This window comes from Heterodontus francisci, chromosome 6 (assembly GCF_036365525.1).
Source record: "Heterodontus francisci isolate sHetFra1 chromosome 6, sHetFra1.hap1, whole genome shotgun sequence".
NCBI lineage: Eukaryota > Metazoa > Chordata > Chondrichthyes > Heterodontiformes > Heterodontidae > Heterodontus > Heterodontus francisci.
This window is the reverse complement of record NC_090376.1, coordinates 76,955,982-76,979,592: the sequence shown is the minus strand read 5'-3', so window position 1 is coordinate 76,979,592 and position 23,611 is coordinate 76,955,982. Positions and strand designations below refer to the sequence as shown.

The following is a 23,611-nucleotide window of genomic DNA, read 5'->3' as shown; positions in this document are numbered from 1 at the left end:
CCCTGTCAGTTGGACCCCTCCCCCTGGTCAGTCGCCTCTCCCTGTCAGACTCCTCTCCAGGTCGGACACCTCTCCCTGTCAGTCGGGCTCCTCCCCCTGTCAGTTTCCTTTTGCTGTCAGACTCCTCCCCCCCGTCAGTTTCCTCCCCCTGTCAGTGGGACTTCGCTGTCAGACTCCTCCCCTTGTCAGTGGGACTCCCACCCCCCACCACCCAAGTCGTCCCCCCCCCCCCAGTAGTTTTCTCCCCTGTCAGAGGGACTCTCTATTACTTTCAGGGCTGCAGATGGCGGTCGAGCTGAAGCTGCCGTTTGTGGTGGTCACCATAGTGACTGCGGCCTTGTCCCTGGCGACCGCGGGCTCGGCGCTTGTCTGCCGCCCTCACCCCGGAGCCCTGGCCGCCCAGTCAGCGGCCACGAAGCAATTCGATTATGAAACTCGGTATTTCGAGCAGAAGGTGAGTGGGTGAATAGGGGTTTAAGCCATGGCTCGCGGATTTGTCATGAGTAAAATCTTGAATGTTCAGATTGCCGGAGCGGCAATTTAATTAGAAATATCTGCACCGAGCTTGCGTCGGAGAAACATTAGCCGGCCGGTCAGCATCTTCAATTGTCATTTTGAAAGTTGTACATCCTCCTGGTTTCGCAGTACAAGATTCATCTCTGGGTTCGCCCTTTACCACAGAAAGCTTTGGTGTAGAAATTAACCGTGTCTGCTGTAGAGTCGGAGCTGCCTTCCTGCTTTCGTCTTTATTGATTTCAAATTCATAATTGCCTTTGGGTCTTTGACGGAGTCTAATTCTCTTTTTTCTGCATAATTTCCTTCCTCAGTTTATATTTAATCTACAAATAAGTAGCAACCTATTTCAACGTTTAACATTTAAATGAGTGAACTTGCTTCAATCACGCTGATTAAAAAGGCTGCATTCAATAATCAACAAATTGATTTTTTTTCTGACTTCAGCCTTATTGAAATCTCAACTTCAAAAAGCCAGTATTTAGGTTAAAACGTTTGCCAGATCATGCTCTTGTAGTCATAAGGAAACACAGAAGAGATATGATGATGATGTATACTTCCTCTTTCCTCTCCTGAGGGGGGTCCTGACTACTTCCCTCCTCTACAATAGCCAAACTTAGATTTGTCAACTCAGGAGAGATGAAACCTTGACTCTTTGCCCTGTGGCATTGTATGTTAACAACCCAGTATGCTAAATTGTGATTTAAGTCTGTTGACCTAAAGAGGGTAGCAGCATGTCTGACTTTGAATGACATTGGAATAGCAGGATGTGGGTTTCATCTTGTGACTTCTCCACCTAATGAGTTTCAGATTTAGGATTCATTCCTCGGATGTGATTTCATTTTCCACTTTGTGCTTATGGATTTTTTAAAGCATCACACCGCTGCAGTATTTACTCATCAATGTCTCAGAGATATCCCGCTTCAAGACTCCACTGTTTTGCCTAAGATTTGTTTTCTCTTCGAGAGATAGCTTCTGTGATGCTCTGAAAGAGTCTGTGGGGAAGGCAGGGGCGAATTACAAATTAACAAATGAAACTAATATTTTCTATTCAAAAGGCTGGTTCAAGAGGCAATTGGATTTTTTTTGTAGAGTATGTGAGCTGGGATAAATAAACAAAAAATACAGGCTTGTATGCCTCAGGTCCTTGTGTGTTTATTTATTTATTTAGACTGCGCCACTACCTTGGTAGCTTACTTCCTGCAGCCTCATCAATAAACCTGTGTACCTCCTTTCACAATCTGGATATGGGCAGCTGGCAGTGGGTTTTCATTGTGGCCTTCTAGATTGCCCTTTAATTCAGAAGCCTTACTCTGACCAGCCACAACAAATAGTGCACAGCGGTCACCAGACTGGCACCCAACACTGATATGGCGAAGTGGCTCCTCATCGCCTGTTCAGCCTCAGCCAGCACAAAGCAGATCTGAGTATCTTTGTACATGAGTCACAAAAATTTAGCTTGCAAATAAAGCAGGTAATTAGGCAAATGAAATGTTGGCATTTATTGCAAAGGGAATGGAGTCTAAAAGTAGGGAGGTCTTGCTACAACTGTACAGGGCATTGGTGAGACCACACCCAGAGTACTGCATATGGTTTTGGTCTCCTTTATTTTAGGAGAGATAATCTTGCATTGGAGGCAGTTCAGAGAAGGTTCAGTAGGTTGATTCCTGGGAAGAAGGGGTTGTCTTATGAGGAAAGGTTGAGCAGGTTGGGCCTTTACTCATTGGAGTTTAGAAGATTGAGAGGTGATTTTATTGAAACGTAAGATTCTTAGTTTTTAATTTTAGAGATACAGCACTGAAACAGGCCCTTCGGCCCACCGAGTCCGTGCCGACCATCAGCTACCCATTTATACTAATCCTACACTAATTCCATATTCCTACCACATCCCCACCTGTCCCTATATTCTCCTACCATCTACCTATACTAGGGGCAATTTATAATGACCAATTAACCTATCAACCTGCAAGTCTTTTGGCATGTGGGAGGAAACCGGAGCACCCGGAGGAAGCCCACGCAGACACAGGGAGAACTTGCAAACTCCACACAGGCAGTACCCAGAATTGAACCCGGGTCGCTGGAGCTGTGAGGCTGCGGTGCTAACCACTGCGCCACTGTGCCTTGACAGGGTAGATGCTGAGAGGATGTTTCCCCTCATGGGGAGAATCTAGAACTAGGGGGCACAGTTTCAGAATAAGGGGTCTCCCATTTAAGATGCAGCTGTGGAGGAATCTGAGGGTCATTAATCTTTGGAATTCTCTACCCTCGAGAGCAGTGGAGGCTGGGCCATTGAATATATTCAAGGTTGCGTTAGACAGATTTTTGAACTACAAGCAAGTCGAGGGTTATGGGGGCAGGCAGGAAAGTGGAGTTAAGGCCACGATCAGACCTTCCATGATATTATTGAATAGCGGAGCATGCTTGAAGGGCTGTCTACTCCTGCTACTATTTTTTATGTTCTTGTATTCCTGGGCCAAGGGAAAGACATTGAAATCCCAATCCCTGGTCTCAAATAGAAAGTAAACTTGCCTGGATTTTATGAGGCTTATGCTGGAAGACCTGATTTAAAAACCTGAAGTGAATCTCTGTGAAATTACTCTTGGTTTGCTGTGTAATGCATCAGGTGTGGGTGCCACTATCAGGAAAAGTGTGTCATGCAGTATAAAAGTAGGTTTATGTTTAAATTTGAGTCTTTTTGTTCCCATTTCAAAGGAGCAGCCTCCATGCACCTTTTAAGGATCCTTCCTCAGTATCATCACGCATTTCTCTTAGTGTTGATTTGGAGACACAATGTTCCAACCGGGGAGGAGCACGACTTAGGAAAGGCATATTTTTGAACATCTATAAAAAATCCTGAGATTTTAGAGCCCTCTGGCAAGATTGCAAGTCATGCTTAATTTTAGCATGGAATTGTGCATCTCAGGATAAAGACGTGAGAGTTGGCATGTCTGATAGAGATGTGAACTGGAGAAATTAAAGCTGATGGTGACTTTTATTTAAATTAGTTGTCTTTGTAGCCTTAACAGTAATCACTGGATCTAAACGACATATCTTGGCAGGACAATGAATGCCATTAAAGCCCAATGACTCCCGAGGCTACCTTGACTACATTTCCTCACACCCTGTATCTTGTTAGGACTCCATCCCATTCTCCCAGTTTCTCTGTCTCTGACGCATTTGTTATGATGAAGTAACCTTCCACAACAGCAGCTCTGACATGTCTTCCTTTTTTGTCAGCCGAGGACTAACCCCCACCACCCCCCCTCCCCCGCAACCATCTATGGTTGACAGGGCCCTCAAACCTGTCTGACCTATTTCCCACACTCTGCTCTCACTCCTTCCCCTCCCTCCCAGAACCGCAACAGGATTCCCCTTGTCCTCGCTTTCCACCCCATCAGCTTCCATATCCAACAGATCATCCTATGCCATTTCTGTCACCTTTAATGTGATGCCACCACCAAACACCTCTTCCCTTCTCCTTTCATTTCAGCATTCTGAACAGATCGTTCCCTCTGCAACACCACATGGTCCACTCCTCCACCCGCGACACCTTGTCCCCTTCCACAGCACCTTCCAATGCTTTCGCAGGAGGTGTAATACCTACCCTTTTACTTCCTCTCTCCTCATCATCCAAGGCCCCAAACCTTCCTTCCTGGTGAAGCAGCGATTTACTTGTACTTCGTTCAATTTAGTATACTGTATTCGTGCTCACAATGCGGTCACCTCTAGGCTGGGGAGACCAAATGCAGATTGGGTGACTGCTTTGCGGAACACCTCCACTCGGTCCGAAAGCAAGACCCCAAGCTTCCGGTTGCTTTCCATTTTGACACTTCCTCCCCCCACTCCCCCTCCCCCTCGTCCTCCTCCTCCCCCCTCCCTGCTCTCATGCCCACATTTCTGTCCTTGGCCTGCTGCAGTGTTCCAGTGAACATCAAGGCAAGCTCGAGGAGCAGCACCTGTTCTTTTCAATTAGGCATTCTACAGCTTTCCGGATTCAACCTTGAGTTCAACAATTTCAGAGCATGACTGGCCTTTTATATTTTTCTATTTTTTATTATTTTTTTTTAACCATATGCTTGTTTTTTCCTTTGTCCGATGACAGCTTCGTTATTTAATCTCTCCTCACATTAAATTTTATTTAGTTTTCCTAAAACACATCAGTGGGACAAAAATAGTGATAGTTTCAACTAATTACCCAATTGCTAAGTTACAAATCAAATATCTGTGTCTAATTATGAGTTAATTCAAGTAACAAATATACCAATGTTAGAATTTGGGGGTCTGTTAATTAACCCTTTAACCCCTTCGCTCTCATGTTCCAAAATGATTTGTGGTGATATCCTTATTAGCGATGGTGGTTATATTTTATTCAGTGGAAGGAAGATTTGCTAAATAAAAGCAAAATACTGCGGATGCTGGAAATCTGAAACAAAAACAAGAAATGCTGGATTCACTCAGCAGGTCTGGCAGCATCTGTGGAAAGAGAAGCAGAGTTAACGTTTCGGGTCAGTGACCCTTCTTCGGAACTGACAAATATTAGAAAAGTCACAGATTATAAACAAGTGAGGTGGGGGTTGGGCAAGAGATAACAAAGGAGAAGGTGCAGATTGGACCAGGCCACATAGCTGACCAAAAGGTCACAGAGCAAAGGCAAACAATATGTTAATGGTGTGTTGAAAGACAAAGCATTAGTACAGATTAGGTGTGAATATACTGAATATTGAACAGCAGCAAGTGCAAACCTGAAGAAAAACAACCTGAAAAAAACAGTGGGTAAGCAAACTGAACAAACTAAGATGAAATGAAATAAATGCAAAAAAAGATTGTAAAAAATGTAAAAAGGAATGTAAAAAAAAAGGAAGAAAAAATAACTAAAAATGCCTAAAAATGAAAGTAAAGTGGGGGGCTGTCATGCTCTGAAATTATTGAACTCAATGTTCAGTCCGGCAGGCTGTAGTGTGCCTAATCGGTAGATGAGATGCTGTTCCTCGAGCTTGCGTTGATGTTCACTGGAACACTGCAGCAATCCCAGGACAGAGATGTGAGCATGAGAGCAGGGGGGAGTGTTGAAATGGCAAGCAACCGGAAGCTCAGTGTCCTGCTTGCGCACTGAGCGGAGATGTTCCGCAAAGCGGTCACCCAGTCTGCGCTTGGTCTCCCCAATGTAGAGGAGACCACACTGTGAGCAGCGAATACAGTATACTACATTGAAAGAAGTACAAGTAAATCGCTGCTTCACCTGAAAGGAGTGTTTGGGGCCTGGGATAGTGAGGAGAGAGGAGGTAAATGGGCAGGTATTACACCTCCTGCGATTGCAAGGGAAGGTGCCCTGGGACGGGGATGAGGTGGTGGGGGTAATGGAGGAGTGGACCAGGGTGTCGCGGAGGGAACGATCCCTTCGGAATGCTGACAGGGGAAGGGAGGGGGAGATGCGACTGGTAGTGGCATCACGCTGGAGGTGGCGAAAATGGCGGAGGATGATCCTTTGGATATGGAGGCTGGTGGGATGAAAAGTGAGGACAAGGGGAACCCTGTCACGGTTCTGGGAGGGAGCGGAAGGGGTGAGGGTAGAGGTGCGGGGAATGGGTCGGACACGGTTGAGGGCCCTGTCAACCACAGTGGGGGGAAATCCTCGGTTGAGGAAAAAGGAGGTCATATCAGAAGTGCTGTCACGGAAGGTAGCATCATCAGAGCAGATGCGTCGGAGACGGAGAAACTGGGAGAATGGAATGGAGTCCTTACAGGAGGTAGGGTGTGAAGAAGTGTAGTCGAGGTAGCTGTGGGAGTCAGTGGGCTTATAATGGATATTGGTAGACAACCTATCCCCAGAGATGGAGACAGAGAAGTCGAGGAAGGGAAGGGAAGTGTCAGAGATGGACCATGTAAAGGTGAGAGAAGGGTGGAAATTGGAAGCAAAGTTGATAAAATTTTCTAGTTCGGGGCGGGAGCAGGAAACGGCACCGATACAGTCATCAATATACCGGAAAAAGAGTTGGGGGAGGGGGCCTGAGTAGGACTGGAACAAAGAATGCTCGACATATCCCACAAAAAGACAGGCATAACTAGGACCCATGCGGGTACCCGTAGCGACACCTTTTACTTGAAGGAAATGCATGGAGTTGAAGGAGAAGTTGTTCAATGTGAGAACAAGTTCAGCCAGGCGGAGGAGGGTGTTGGTGGATGGGGACTGGTTGGGCCTCTGTTCCAGGAAGAAGCGGAGAGCCCTCAAACCATCCTGGTGGGGGATGGAGGTGTAGAGCGATTGGACGTCCATAGTGAAGAGGAGGCGGTTGGGACCAGGAAACTGGAAATTGTCAAAATGACGTAGGGCGTCAGAAGAGTCACGGATGTAGGTGGGAAGAGACTGGACCAGCGGAGAAAAGATAGAGTCTAGATAGGAAGAAATAAGTTCAGTGGGGCAGGAGCAGGCTGACACAATGGGTCTGCCGGGACAGTCCCGTTTGTGGATTTTGGGAAGGAGGTAGAAGCGTGCTGTCTGGGGTTGCGGGACTATGAGGTTGGAAGCTGTAGAGGGAAGATCTCCAGAGGAGATGAGGTCAGTGACAGTCCTTTGGACGGTGGCTTGATGTTCGGTGGTGGGGTCGTGGTCCAGAGGGAGGTAGGAAGAGGTGTCTGTGAGTTGGCGTTGAGCTTCTGCAAGGTAGAGGTCGGTACGCCATACGACAACAGCACCACCCTTGTCTGCAGGTTTGATGACCATGTCGGGGTTAGACCTGAGAGAACGGAGTGCCTCAAGTTCAGAGGGGGACAGGTTAGAGTGAGTGAGGGGGGCAGAGAAATTGAGACGACCAATGTCTCGCCGACAGTTTTCAATGAAGAGATCAAGAGCGGGTAAGAGGCCAGGGGGAGGGGTCCAGGTAGAGGGAGAATGCTGGAGGCGGGTGAATGGGTCTGCTGGTCGGGGGGAGGACTCCTGGTCGAAGAAGTGAGCCCGGAGGCGGAGGCGACGGAAGAAGAGCTCATCGTCATGCCGAGCGCGAAATTCATTGAGGTGGGGGCGTAAGATTTCCTAAATGTCTGACCACTAGTATCAAAGCGCAACAGCATCACTGTTATGTTCTGGGTAGAAGTTTGATCTTCACACGACTACTCCCAATGGTTGTGTCCTAGGCACCATCACGTCATTCAATGCCACACGTCCATATGTGGTCTTTCCAGCAGCCATCCTTTCACAAGGTTTCATCTGCAGGATGGTCCCAAACCTCTGGCCAAATACCTCTACACTTTAAGTGCTTAGGGCACACTTTCTTATACTCTTGCTACACAGCAAAGCCTGTGGAGAGTGATTTAACCCAATCATTGCCTTGCTTTGATTTTAGCTGCCCGATTGCAATTGATGTCGTGTGCCCACCTGCCTTCCCATGCCAGTGTCTCATGATCCCTAACGTCAACTGTTTTTCTCACTTGGACCCTTATCAGCATGTTACTGTTTCAATGCCAGTGCCTGGCCAAAACAAGTTAAATATGGTAGCCTTGGTATCCAGCTATCTTGTATAGGATTCAAGGCAATATTGTTTTCTCTGCCCTCTATCTGGGTCTCTGGAATTCTACCAAGGTGTTATCTTTTGGTTCTGACACACATACTCTGCTTGAATTTTTGCTAAAGTTTACCTTTTTACTATTTAGGGTCAGTAAAACATTTGGTCAATGAAACCCCCAGGCCCCAGCTTCCCACCAAGTCACTTCTCAACCACTTCTAACCAGGGCATAACACAAGCACGGTTAAGTATATAGTTCAATGTAAGCATTATCCTATCACAGGGCGACACAGTGGCGCAAAGGTTAGCACCGCAGCCTCACAGCTCCAGTGACCCGGGTTCAGTTCTGGGTACTGCCTGTGCGGAGTTTGCAAGTTCTCCCTGTGACCGCGTGGGTTTCTGCCGGGTGCTCCGGTTTCCTCCCACAGCCAAAGACTTGCAAGTTGATATGTAAATTGGCCATTGTAAATTGCCCCTAGTATAGGTAGGTGGTAGGAGAATTGAGGGAAGGTGGGGATGTGGTAGGGAATATGGGATTAATATAGGATTAGTTTAAATGGGTGGCTGATGGTCGGCACAGACTCGGTGGGCCGAAGGGCCTGTTTCAGTGCTGTATCTCTCTATGACAACTTGTGAAAAAATCTAATTTACAATCCATCAGTTATAGTATCTAAGTTAGATATTGTTAACCAGCAAGAAAATCCGAATTAAGGATTTCCCAGGATTCCACAAAAAGTACCAAGTTAATAATGTGATACCAAGCTATTAAATCCTTCAATCATTTTACTGAGCTGCTCTTCATAACTCAAAGTACTACAACACCAACCAACCAGCCAATCAATTAAATAATTGCTTCACTTTTTTCAAAGACATTTTCCTCTACTCTGCTGATTTATATTCAACTAGTAGTAGCATTTACAACATAAAACACACACACACATTATGCAATTCTGAAAAAGACCTCACTACAATATTGATGTAAAATTGGTCATTTAATATTTGAAATGTCTGCAGGAAGTTTCCCCAACAAGGCCTGTGTTTCTGTCTGGGCCCTAAGCCTGACTTGGAAATTTCATGTGGGCATTCGAACGCTGGGGATTTCCAGCTGCTGTGAAGCATTTAGTTTAGTTTAGAGATACAGCACTGAAACAGGCCCTTCGGCCCACCGAGTCTGTGCCGACCATCAACCACCCATATATACTAATCCTACACTAATCCCATATTCCTACCACATCCCCACCTATCTCTATATTTCCCTACCACCTACCTATACTAGGGGCAATTTATAATGGCCAATTTACCTACCAACCTGCAAGTCTTTTGGTTTGTGGGAGGAAACCGGAGCACCCGGAGAAAACCCACGCAGACACAGGGAGAACTTGCAAACTCCACACAGGCAGTACCCAGAATTGAACCCGGGTCGCTGGAGCCGTGAGGCTGCGGTGCTAACCACTGCGCCACTGTGTGTATGTGAATGTATGTGTGAGGGAGTTCGGGTAATTTTAATTTTGGGTGACTGTGTACAACAACCTGATTTTAAAGCAGAGGAAAATTGGGTGAGGTGTATAATGGGTGGTCAATTTGGTGTAAAATGGATCATAAAGTTAAAAGTACACCTGAGAGGGAGGGAGAATGCAGTATGGGAGTTGTAGTTTGCTGAGAGTGTAATGAAAACTACAATATTCAGAATGTCCGTGACAGCTTGTATCATGTCACCAAAGTAATGATACCGTGGACAACTTTGGGGATGTGGGAGTTCAGAGGATCATAATTATAATAGCACAGAAAGAGACCATTTGGCCCACAAAGCAAAACTGATACAAATTGTTCAACTGGAACAAGTTAATCTTTATCTCTGCATCTTTTATATTTATCCTTTTTCAGTAGTTCTCCAGTTCTCTACTGAATTATTTTGTCCTGCTTCCCTCAACAGCCGCTTGTAGTAAAGTGTTCCATGTCCTAATAATGATTTGAGAAACATTTTGCTAACTTCCCCCTTCATTCTGATGGTGATAATCCTGAGCTTGTGTTATAGTTTTAATTTTACTCCTGTAGACAATCGTATGTAATGTGTTTTTTTTACTTTGTGTCAGCCATGTGATTTTTTTTTTTTTAGTAAATTTGCTATAATACAATGATGGATGAATTGCTGTTGCATTTAGGCTACAAGAGGACCAAAGTAACCTTCAGAATCTGCACACAAGGTTCCAAACTTCCCATGAGCAACACCATGGGAAATCTATTAGACCTAACAAATGTTTGATGCTATTATTCTACTGCATTAGTGTCAGACAAACAAATCAATTAAATGTTCATGTATAGCTAGCCAAATTATATCTGAAACTAAACGTGAAAATTGTATTTACCACAGATTGATCACTTTGGATTTGTTGAAGATGCTACGTTCGAACAAAGGTACCTGATAGCAGACAGATACTGGAATCAGAATGGAGGTCCCATTCTTTTCTATACAGGAAATGAGGGAGACATCACATGGTTCTGTAACAATACGGTAAGAGCATTTACTTTGTAAGTTTTCTTTCCTTTTCTCTTCCTCTTCTGAAATTTAACTTCTGTTGCCATTTTTTTTGTGTGATGTTTCCCTTCCCCTGCCCTGAAATGGGCATTCTTTAGGTGTGAGCTTAGAGAGTGTTAGCCTGAGGGGAGGGGTTGGGTGGGAATCTCAGTTTAGCCCAATCCTGTCTTCACCAGAGATTCATTTGCATACTTCCCAGGAGAGATTACTGCATAGCAATCAGGAAACGGGGCAAATTTTTGTCACCCCAGCAGTTTTAACTTACTATAGATTTGATTCTATTGTATAATGAAAATGGAACTATTAAAGTGCTAAAGTATTGTTGGCAGTGCTGAGTTTATTGCATATTTTTTCCAGCGTAAAATAAGTAGACAATTTTATGCATTATTTAAAAGCAAAATACTGCAGATGTTGGAAATCTGAAATAAAAACAAGAAATGCTGGAAATTCTCAGCAGGTCTGGCAGCATCTGTGGAGAGAGAAGCAGAGTTAACGTTTCAGGTCAGTGACCCTTCATCAGAACTGGTGAAGGGTCACTGAGCTGAAACATTAACTCTGCTTCTCTCTCCACAGATGCTGCCAGACATGCTGAGTATTTCCAGCATTTCTTGTTTTTATTTATGCATTAGTTGCTTATTTTATGAGCTAGAAGGGGTGTTATGTCTGGGCCGGCATCCAGCTGCACTAATTGCATGGACACAGTGAGTATTGGAAAATCGAGTAGTTTCTTTGACAGGCGTGCATACCGTTCCAATATTCACTGAGCTCAGGTGATTCAGTTTTCATGGGTGCAGACCCAGGAAAGTCACCCCTATAACTACTTTCTTGTATGCAGTGATGATGCTGTAAATTGATTTTACTACTTTCCTGATTTTACCACTTTATAATTCTGCTAAAGAATTTTCAAGTCATAGAATGTCAATCTTTTGAATATAACAGCATACTGGGAAGATTACAGCAGTTTCCAAACTATTTTAAGTTTAGATATATATGTTTACAGAGTTGCTAATTTACTATTGAGCTGTGTTAACAAAAACACTCGATTTTGTACAGTTGAATCTGCTAAACTTAACATAGAAACATAGAAAATAGGAGCAGGAGTAGGCCATTCGGCCTTTCGAGCCTGCTCTGCCATTCATTATGATCATGGCTGATCATCCAACTCGGCTGTTCCCACTTTCGCCCCATACCCTTTGATCCCTTTCGACCCAAGAGGGGTCTCTTCTTGAAAACATACAATGTTTTGACCTCAACTGCTTTCTGTGGTAGCGAATTCCACAGGCTCACCACTCTCTGGGTGAAGAAATTTCTCCTCATCTCAGTCCTGAAAGGTTTACCCCGTATCCTTAGACTATGACCCCTGGTTCTGGACTCCCCCCACCATCGGGAACATCCTTCCTGCATCTACCCTGTCAAGTCCTGTTAGAATTTTATAGTTTCCTATGAGATCCCCGCTCGCTGAACTCCAGCGAATATAATCCTAACCAACTCAATCTCTCCTCAGATGTCAGTCCCACCATCCCAGGAATCAGTCTGGTAAACCTTCGCTGCACTCTCTCTATAGCAAGAGCATCCTTCCTCAGATAAGGAGACCAAAACTGCACACAATATTCCAGGTGTGGCCTCACCTAGGCCCTGTATAATTGCAGCAAGACATCCCTGCTCCTGTACTCGAATCCTCTCGCTATGAAGGCCAACGTACCATTTTCTTTTTTTACAGCCTGTTGCACCTGCATGCTTACCTTCAGCGACTGGTGTACAAAACCACCCAGGTTTCGTTGCATATTACCCTCTCAGTTTATAGCCATTCAGATGATAATCTGCCTTCCTGTTTTTGCTACCACAGTGGATAACCTCACATTTATCCACATTATACTGCATCTGCCATGCATTAGCCCACTCACTCAACTTGTCCAAATCACCCTGGAGCCTCTCTGCATCCTCCTCACAACTCACCCTCCCATCCAGTTTTGTGTCATCTGCAAATTTGGAGATATTACATTTAGTTCCCTCATCTAAATCATTAATGTATATTGTGAATAGTTGGGGTCCTAGCACCAATCCCTGCGCTACCCCACTAGTCACTGCCTGCCATTTGGAGAAAGACCCATTTATCCCTACTCTTTGTTTCCTGTCCGCCAACCAATTTTCTATCCATCGCAATACACTACCCCCCAATCCCATGCGCTTTAATTTTACACGCTAATCTCTTATGTGGGACTTTGTCGAACGCCTTCTGAAAGTCCAAATAAACCACATCCACTGGCTCCCCCTCATCAACTCTACTAGTTACATCCTCGAAGAATTCTAGTAGATTTGTCAAGCATGATTTCCTTTTTGTAAACCATGCTGACTCTGTTAGATTCTACCACTGTTCTCCAAGTGCTCTGCTACAATAATGATCATTTGATAATTTGATAATGGACTGTAGAATTTTCCCCACTACAGACTGGTCTATAATTCCCTGCTTTCTCTCTCCCTCCCTTTTTAAATAGTGGGGTTACATTAGCTACCCTCCAATCTGTAGGAACTGTTCGAGTCTATGGAATCTTGGAAGATGACCACCAAATGCATCCACTATTTCTAGGGCCACTTCCTTAAGTACTCTGGGATGCATACCATCAGGCCCTGGGGATTTATCAGCCTTCTAACCCATCAATTTCCCCAACACCATTTCTCTACTAATACTGATTTCTTTCAGTTCCTCTCTCACTAAGCCCTGTGTTCCCCAACATTTCTGGTATGATATTTGTAACATCCTTTGTGAAGAAAGAACCAAAGTATGCATTCAGTTGGTCAGCCATTTCTTTATTCCCCATAATAAATTGCCCTGTTTCTGACTGTAAGGGACCTACATTTGTCTTCACCAATCTTTTTCTCTTCACGTACCTAGAGAAACTTTTACAGTCAGTTTTTATGTTCCCCACAAGCTTGCTCTCATACTCTATTTTCCCCTTCTTAATCAATCCCTTGGTCCTCCTTTGCTGAATTCTAAACTGCTCCCAATCCTCAGGTCTGTTGTTTTTCCTGGCAAATTTATATGCTTGTTCCTTGGATCTAATGCTATCTTTAATTTCCCTTGTAAGCCATGGGTTGGCTACCTTTCCCATTTTACTTTTGCACCAGACAGAGATAAACAATCGTTGCAGTTCATCCATGCGCTCTTTAAATGTTTGCCGTTGCCTATCCACCGTCATGCCTTTAAGTAACGTTTCCCAATCCATCTTGGCCAATTCGCGCCTCATACCTTCGTAGTTTTCTTTACTAAGATTCAGGACCCTAGTCTCAGAATCAACTACTCACTCTCCATCATGATGAAGAATTCTATCATATTTATGGTCGTTCGTCCCCAAGGGATCTCGCACCACTAGATTGTCAATTATTCTTTCTCATTACACAACTTAATTCTTTCAATAAGGTGAAAATGTTTTCAACAAGTAATGTTGAAACAAGTTTACAACTACTAAATTGCTTGTGTGCAGGAATCTTAGAATGTTATAACATTAAAGGTGTATTTATCAGTACATGGGATGCATATTTGTTTTTAAAATTGCTCAACTAAGCTGTGATTTTTCATTTCATCCTTTTAGTTTTTAGTTTCCTGCAATTGTTCTCCTCAGCTTCCTCCTGTGCTTTTACTTCCTTATCTGGATTATGATCTTCCTTGCTATGCTAGTCATCTTGTTTTATGATTACTCTGTTTTGTGCTTTCACTGTTACTTTTGTTACATTTTATCAATTTTTCACTTGCTAATTTCTCAGTGATCAGAGATATGGCAGATGCATAATGACACACATGGAGGACTATGCAGAGTCAAGGCTGAGCAGAAAAAGGATCAGGCTTTGCTCAAAAGCTATAAATATTTCCCCTTTCCCAGTACATCAATCTATTCCAGCAACAGCAGTAAGATGATGTACTGTGTTTCCAAAGTGTAATTTGGCAATAATGACAAGTTATTGTAATTGTACAACACTAACTAGAAACCTCACAGATTTAGGTGTAGGGGGTATAAACTCATTTGCTGAATTGGATTCAGACAAAAAAGTTTTAACCATTTCAACTCAAAATCAACCAACATAGCCTTTTTTTACAATGATAGATCATATAGTTATAAATAACAAAGTAATAATTTCAGGTAGGAGCAGAACAGTCTATTTAGCCTACCCATCTAAATTCCCACAGGACTTGCCTGAAATTGTGAGGGTTCAAGTGTTGGGAAGAGAAAGATTGGGGAATGGGGTCTCTGGGGAGAGATGGAGGCTGGAGGCTTTTTGACTGTATACCCCTCCTTGCCTGCTCATCGGTACCCTCCTAGTTCTTGGAACTTCTCACACAACAGCTGCTGGTGCAAAACCACAAGTAAAGATTCTCAACTACAGGGGATGCAACTTACATAAAGTAAATCCAGTAAGATGAGTAAAAGTCATAAGATCTGAAGTCGGGTGATCTGATGCCACATGATCCAATATCATATGGCCAGACATCATGTAATCAGAACATCAGGAGATCAAACCTCTAAGAATGCCTCCAACCAGAGTTTGGAACCCTACATCTGGTACTGATGAACTGCTGACAGCCCTCTACCCACCCCCAGCACTTCAAACATTAGCAGCTGCAGCACATGGAAGAAGTGGGTCCTGGGCAGGAGTCTGGAGGACATTAACCTCCCCTCAATTTGGCTGAGATCTGCCAGGATCCATCCCTACAGCAGCCACCTCCCCATTTGCAGGCTGCCAATGTAACAGATCCCAGGGTCAGAACGTCCGTCTCTCAATGGAAAAGGACCCTGGGATGGCAATGAACTGGGAAACCCATTTACCAGAAAATGAACTGAAATTACATCCCCCTGGCAGGGCTCCAGAATCAGGCACAATCTCGGGTGAGAGTATAAAACAAAATGCTGCAGGAAATACAGCCAATCCTGGTCAATCCTGGGACATTTGGCTGGTTTACAATTATCATTTTGAAATTGAGAACACCTGCAAATGAAGAACAGCGAATGCAAGTTCCTTCAGTACTGAATTTACAGTTTCCACTGTACTTCATTCTGGCTGGAATGTAAATGGCTTTCCGCTCTTATCAATAGAAGATAAGGTAACTTTGCCTGATTATTGCCATTCATCCTTGCTCAGAATATCAGTAATTTAACCCAGACATTATTAGGTCACAATTCTTTACACAGATATTTTCATAAATTCTGCCATTTAAATTGCCCTAAACGCTGCATGACCACATCCTGCCTTGTTTGGTTTGCAGAATTCTAATGACCTAATCTCAACAATGTTAGCCTCTATTAGATAGAATAAGTTTTCATAATACACAGATATTCATACTGATTTCTATATTAAGCTTTTTTTTCCACTAGATGTTTTTCATACTAGATGTTCTGAGTGTTCTGAATTGTGGCCTCTGTACCCTTGCAGTTTCTACACTTCCTCCTTTACTGTAGTTCACTGTGCTAATAATCCCACAATGCTCCTTGCCTATGCCCGGCTGTTAACCTATTGTATTTTACATTATCCTATGAAACCTATTTGTCCTGAGAAGGTAGTGGTGGTGCTGCCATGGTGATGTTAAGTAGGAAGTTTCTACCAGTCAATTCCCAATCCGGTCTAATATATTGTCTTCTAATCCATGTCAGAATTTATTCAGTAGTCTATAATGTAGGACAGTGTCAAATGCCGTTTTAAAATCCAGCAAGACTATATTCACTGTTTCCCTTCAACCCATTAGGTCCATAATCTCAAATAAATCCAATAAATTAAGCAAGACCTACCATTCCTAAAGCCATGCTGGCTATTTCTAATTTAGCTCTGTCACTCAAGGTGATTACTTATACTTGCTCACATTATGGTTTTGAATAATCTTCCCATCATCAAAGCAAGGGTTGTAGGTCTGTAGTTTATTGTTTGGCTTTAGTCCCTTATTTAAAATGGAAGCGACTTGCTATTTTTAAAAATTTATTCATGGGATGTGGGCATTGCTGGCTAGGCCAGCATTTATTGCCCATCTCTAATTGCCCTGTAGAAGGTGGTGCTGAGCTGCCTTCTTGAACCGTTGCAGTCCATGTGAGTAGGTACATGCACAGTGCTGTTAGGTAGGGAGTTCCAGGATTTTGACCCAGCGACAGTGACTTATTTGGGATATGACCTGAGCCCGGTGAGCTCTGGAAAATGTTGGTGAGAGGATTAAAAATCTCCTGAGTTAATTCCTTCGGAACCTTGAGGTAGACTTTGTCAAAGCCCTGGGCTTTATCTACTTGAGTTTCTGTAACTCCCCAACATCTTGTCCCTTGCAAATTTAAAGATTTCTAGTCACATCACCCTTAGTTTCTGAGCATTTCTTTCCCTCTTTCCTTGTGAATATTGTTGCGTAGTGGTTTAGTATTTCAGTAACTTCTCTGTTCTCAGACAACACATCCCCATTGTTACTTTTTTGTAATCCAAGATTTCTCTGCAATCTGCTCACGTCTGCCATATTTGAAAAAGGCTTTGTCATTCACATTTTATATTTTGCTTATGTTCTGTCATAAATTTTTGACATTTCTCAGTTTGTCTTTACAGATCTGCCTCTCTTGAATGTTTTATCATTTTGTATCATCTACTCCTCATCCCCTGTGCCTTCCATAACTTTCTTGGTTATCAGTACTATTGCTGGAATGTTGTCAGGCCCCACAGTCTTTGCAGTAACCAGTGCCTTCAACCGTTTTTTGATATCACATGGAGTGAATTCGATTGGCTGAAGACTGACATCTGTAATGCTGGGGACCTCTGGAGGAGGCTCATATGGATTATCCACTCCGTACTTCTGGCTGAAGGATGCAAATACCTCAAGCTTGTCTTTTGCACTGATGGGCTGGGCTCCCCCCATCGTTGAGGATGGGGATAGAAACATAGAAAATAGGAGCAGAAGTAGGCCATTTGGCCCTTCGAGCCTGCTCTGCCATTCATTATGATCATGTCTGATCATCCAACTCAGTAGCCTGTTCCGACATTCGCCCCATACCCTTTGATCCCTTTAGACCCAAGAGCTATATCTAACTCCTTTTTGAAAACACACAATATTTTGGCCTCAACTGCTTTCTGTGGTAGCGAATTCCACAGGCTCCCCACTCTCTGGGTGAAGAAATTTCTCCTCATCTCAGTCCTGAAAGGTTTATCCCATATCCTTATACTATGACCCCTGGTTCTGGACTCCCCCACCATCGGGAACATTCTTCCTGCATCTACCCTGTCAAGTCCCTGTCAAGGGCGGCACAGTGGCGTAGTGGTTAGCACCGCAGCCTCACAGCTCCAGCGACTCGGGTTCAATTCTGGGTACTGCCTGTGTGGAGTTTGCAAGTTCTCCCTGTGTCTGCGTGGGTTTCCTCCGGCTGCTGCGGTTTCCTCCCACAGCCAAAAGACTTGCAGGTTGATATGTTAATTGGCCATTATAAATTGCCCCTAGTATAGGTAGGTGGCAGGGGAATATAGGGACAGGTGGGGATGTGGTAGGAATATGGGATTAGTGTAGGATTAGTTTAAATGGGTGGTTAATGGTCGGCACAGACTCGGTGGGCCGAAGGGCCTGTTTCAGTGCTGTATCTCTAAATCTAAAATCTAAAAAAATCCTGTTAGAATTTTATAGGTTTCTATGAGATCCCCCCTCACTCTTCTGAACGCCAGCGAATATGATCCTAACCGACTCAATCTCCCCTCATACGTCAGTCCCGCCATCCCTGGAATCAGTCTGGTAAACCTTCGCTGCACTCCCTTGATAGCAAGAACATCCTTCCTCAGATAAGGAGACCAAAACTGCACACAGTATTCCAGGTGTGGCTTCAGCAAGGGAACTGTATAATTGCAGCAAGACATCCCTGCTCCTGTACTCGAATCCTCTCGCTATGAAGGCCAACATATCATTTGGCTTATTTACCAGCTGTTGCACCTGCATGCTTACCATCAGCGATCGGTGTACGAGAACACCCAGGTCTCGTTGCATATTCCCCTCTCTCAGTTTAAAGTCATTCAGATAATCTGCCTTCCTGTTTTTGCTACCAAAGTGGATAACCTCACATTTATCCATATTATACTGCATCTGCCATGCATTAGCCCACTCACTCAACTTGTCCAAATCACCCTGAAGCCTCTCTGCATCCTCCTTACAACTCACCCTCCCACCCAGTTTTGTGTCATCTGCAAATTTGGAGATATTACATTTAGCTCCCTCATCTAAATCATTAATGTATATTGTGAATAGCTGGGGTCCAAGCACCGATCCCTGCGCTACCCCACTAGTCACTGCCTGCCATTCGGAAAAGGACCCATTTATCCCTACTCTTTGTTTCCTGTCCGCCAACCAATTTTCTGTCCATCGCAATACACTACCCCCAATCCTATGTGCTTTAATTTTACATGCTAATCTCTTATGTGGGACTTTGTCGAAAGCCTTCTGAAAGTCCAAATAAACCACATCCACTGGCTTCCCCCTCATCAACTCTACTAGCTACATCCTCGAAGAATTCTAGTAGATTTGTCAAGCATAATTTCCCTTTTGTAAATCCATGCTGACTCTGTTTGATTCTACCACTGTTCTCCAAGTGCTTTGCTATAAAATCTCTGATAATGGACTCTGGAATTTTCCCCACTTCCGACGTCAGGCTGACTGGTCTATAATTTCCTGCTTTCTCTCTCCCTCCCTTTTTAAATAGTGGGGTTACATTAGCTACCCTTCAATGTGTAGGAACTGTTCGAGTCTATGGAATCTTGGACGATGACCACCAAATGCATCCACTATTTCTAGGGCCACTTCCTTAAGTACTCTGGGATGCGTACCATCAGGCCCTGGGGATTTATCGGCCTTCAATCCCATCAATTTCCCCAACTCCATTTCTCTACTAATACTGATTTTTAAGTTCGTCTCTCTCACTAAGCCTTGTGTTCCCCAACATTTCTGGTATGATATTTGTGTCCTTTGTGAGGAAAGAACCAAAGTCTGCATTTAGTTGGTCAGCCATTTCTTTATTCCCCATAATAAATTCCCCTGTTTCTGATTGTAAGGGACCTATATTTGTCTTCACCAATCTTTTTCACTTCACATACCTATAGAAACTTTTACAGTCAGTTTTTATGTTCCCCGCAAGCTTGCTCTCGTACTCTATTTTTCCCTTAATCAATCCCTTGGTCCTCCTTTGCTGAATTCTAAACTGCTCCCAATCCTCAGGTCTGTTGTTTTTCCTGGCAAATTTATATGCTTGTTCCTTGGATCTAATGCTATCTTTAATTTCCCTTGTAAACCATGGTTGGCTACCTTTCCCATTTTACTTTTGCACCAGACAGGGATAAACAATCGTTGCAGTTCATCCATGCACTCTTTAAATGTTTGCCATTGCCTATCCACCATCATCCCTTTAAGTAACGTTTCCCAATCCGTCATAGCCAACTCGCGCCTCATAACTTCATAGTTTCCTTTACTAAGATTCAGGACCCTAGTCTAAGAATCAACTATGTCACACTCTATCTTGATGAAGAATTCTATCATATTATGGTCGCTCGTCCCCAAGGGGTCTCGCATCACTAGATTGTCAATTATTCCTCTCTCATTACACAATACCCAGTCTAGGATGGCCTGTTCTGTAGTTGGTTCCTGAACGTACTGGTCCGGAAAACCATCCCGTATACACTCCAAGAATTCCTCCTCTAAGGTGTTGTGACTAATTCGATTTGCCCAATCTATATGCAGATTAAGATCACCCATAATTACAGATGGTCCTTTATCGCATGCATCTCTAATTTTCTGCTTAATGCCATTCCCAACATCACCACTACAGTTCGGGGGTCTATTTACAACCCCTACTAACGTTTTTTGCCCCTTAACGTTTCTCCGCTCTACCCGTACAGATTCCACATCGTCCGAGCTAATATCTTTCCTCACTATTGCATTAATTTCCTCTTTAACCAGCGATGCAACTCCACCGCCTTTTGCTTTTTGTCTGTCCTTCCTAAATACTGAATATCCTGGGATGTTCATTTCCCATCCCTGGTCACCTTGCAGCCATGTCTCCGTAATTTCGACTATGTCATACCCGTTTACATCTATTTGCGCGATTAATTCATCCACTTTATTGCGAATGCTCCTAGTGTTAAGGCACAAAGCCTTAAGGCTTGTCTTTTTAACATTACTTGTCCTCTTCCCATTATTTTTCACTGTCTCTGTTTGATTCTGGCCCTTGATTTCTCTGCCTATCACTTTTCTTATTCCCCTTACTGTCTTTTGTTCTTGTCTTTGATTCCCCCCTCCTCTGACTCCTTGAAAAGGTTCCCATCCCCCTGCCATTTCAGTTTAAATCCTCCCCAACCACTCTAGCAAATACTCCTCTTAGGACATCAGTCCCAGTCCTGCCCAGGTGTAACCCGTCCAGTTTGTACTGGTCTTACCTCCCCCAGAACCGGTCCCAATGCCCCAGGAATCTAAAACCCTCCCCCTCACACCATCTCTTCAGCCACATATTCATCCGATATATCCTGTTATTTCTACTCTGACTAGCACGTGGCACTGGTAGTAATCCTGAGATCACTACCTTTGAGGTCCTACTTTTCAACTTATTTCCTAGCTCCCTTTATTCTGCTTTTAGGACCTCAACCTTTTTTTTTTTACCTATGTCGTTTGTATCAATGTGTACCACCACCACTGGCTGTTCACCCTCCCCCTTCAGAATGTCCTATAACCGCTCTGAGACATCCTTGACCCTAGCACCAGGGAGGCAACATACCATCCTGGAGTCTATTTTGCGGCCACAGAAACGCCTGTCTATCCCCCTTACAATTGAATCCCCTACAACTATTGCCTTCCCACACTTTTTACTCCTCCCCTGTGCAGCATAGCCAACCGTGATGCAACAAATTGGGCTGTTGCTGCTTTCCCCTGAGAGGCCATTTCCCCCCAACAGTATCCAAAGCAGTATATCTGTTTTGCAGGGGAATAGCCACAGGAGATTCCTGCACTGCCTGCCTAGTCCTCTTGCTCTGCCTAGTGGTCACCCATTCCCCTCCTGCCTGTGGGGTCTGAGTCTGCGGTGTGACCACCTCTCTGTACATGCTGTCCACGATACTCTGCACCTTGTGGATGCTCCACAGTGTCCCCAGCTGCTGCTCCAGCTCCGAAACCCGGGCTTCCAGGAACTGCAACTGGAGACACTTCCTGCGCACATGCTTGTCCCAGGTACTGGAATTGTTCACGGCTTCCAATGTGGTGCGCGAGGAGCACACCATGGCTTTGATCTCTCCTGCCATGACTTAACCCTTTAAATTAAATTAAACCTTCTGGACGATCTTAATGTACAATACTATCAGTTACTGTAGGGCCTTTCTTCCCTGGTCCTCGTTACTACAGAACTCCCTGGAAAAAAAAACACTACTTACTATATTTGAAATAATTACTATATTTGTGGAGCCTCTTTCTCTTGTCAATGCTTCAACTGTCCAGCACCATTCACAACTGGATGTCCTCGCACTCTTCATTGACCAAGGTTGGTCCCCTAGCTTGATGATTATGTTAAGAGTGGGGGATATGCTGGGCCAAGAGGCTACAGATTGTGGTTGAATACAATTCTGTTGCTGCTGATGGCCCACAGCGCCTCATGGATGCACAGTTTTGAGTTGTTAGATCTGTTCGAAATCAATCCCATTTAGCATGGTGATAGTGCCACACAACACGATGGAGGGTATCCTCAATGTAAGGACGGAACTTTATCCTACACTCCCACCAATACTGTCATGGACAGATGCATCTGCGACGGGTAGGTTGATGAGGATGAGGTTAAGTAGGTTTTCCCCTCTTGTTGGTTCCCTCACCACCTGCCGCATACCCAGTCTAGCAGCTATGTGCTTTAGGACTCGGCCAGCTTGGTCACTAGTGGTGTGATCGAGCCACTCTTGGTGATGGACATTGAAGTCCCCCACCCAGAGTACATTTTGTGCCCTTGCTACCTTCAGTGCTTCTTCCAATTGGTGTTCAACATGGAGAAGCACTGATTCATCAGCCAAGGAGGGGCGGTAGGTGGTAATCAGCAGGGGGTTTCCTTGCCCAGGATTGACCTGATGCCATGAGACTTCGTAAAGTCCAGAGTCAATGTTGAGGACTCCCAGAGCAGCTCCCTTGTGACTGTATACCATTGTGCCGCCACCTCTGGTGGATCTGCCCTGGACAGGACATACCCAGGATGGTGATAGTGGTGTCTGGGTCGTTGTCTGCAAGGTATGATTCCGTGAATATGACTGTCAGGCTGTTGCTTGACTAGTCTGTGGGACAGCTGTCCCAATTTTGGCACAAGCCCCCAGATGTTAGTAAGGAGGACTTTGCAGTGTTGACAGAGTTGGGTTTGCCGTTGTTGTTTCCAGTGCCTAGGTCGATGCCAGATGGTTCGTTCGGTTTCATTCCTTTTCTTAGACTTTGTAGCGGTTTGATACAACTGAGTGGCTTGCTAGGCCATTTCAGAGGGCATTTAAGAGTCAGCCACATTGCTGTGGGTCTGGAGTCACATGTAGGCCCGACCAGGTAAGGACGGCAGACTTCCTTCCCTAAAGTATATGAGTGAACCAGATGGATTTTTACAACAATGGACAGTTGTTTCATGGTCACCATTAGACTAGATTTTTAATCCCAGATTTATTAATTGAATTCAAATTTCACCATCTGCCGTGGTGGGATTTGAACCCATGTCCCCAGAAGTTTTGATTTTGAAATTTTGTATGCAGTGGAGTGGTAATGAACTAAGTGCGGGAAGAACATGATACAAGTGCACTGTGGGTACGGGCAGCCATGGGTGTTCCTTATCCTTTTTCACTCATCTTGGAGGATGAATGGGACATTTTTATGTAACAGTCAGTGGTAAATGGAGAGCCTGAGTTAGAACTCTGGGCACAGTGGCGCAGTGGTTAGCACCGCAGCCTCACAGCTCCAGCGACCCGGGTTCAATTCTGGGTACTGCCTGTGTGGAGTTTGCAAGTTCTTCCTGTGTTTGCGTGGGTTTCCTCCGGGTGCTCCAGTTTCCTCCCACATGTCAAAGACTTGCAGGTTGATAGG

General features: G+C 44.4%; 1 protein-coding gene across 2 annotated transcripts in view; it reads left to right on the top strand.

The window, feature by feature from the left end:
• The first annotated feature begins 223 nt into the window (after positions 1-223).
• The window catches only part of prcp (prolylcarboxypeptidase (angiotensinase C)), a 72,582-nt gene continuing 49,194 nt past the window's right edge, over positions 224-23,611 (top strand). Inside the window, exons 1-2 of one of the 2 annotated variants that reach the window (XM_068033917.1) lie at positions 224-454; positions 10,384-10,524. In XM_068033917.1, coding sequence (XP_067890018.1) covers positions 284-454; positions 10,384-10,524 — 312 coding nt within the window. In that variant the 5' untranslated portion in view covers positions 224-283. The remainder of the gene's footprint in view (positions 455-10,383; positions 10,525-23,611) is intronic. The other variant, XM_068033918.1, reaches the window with a different exon arrangement.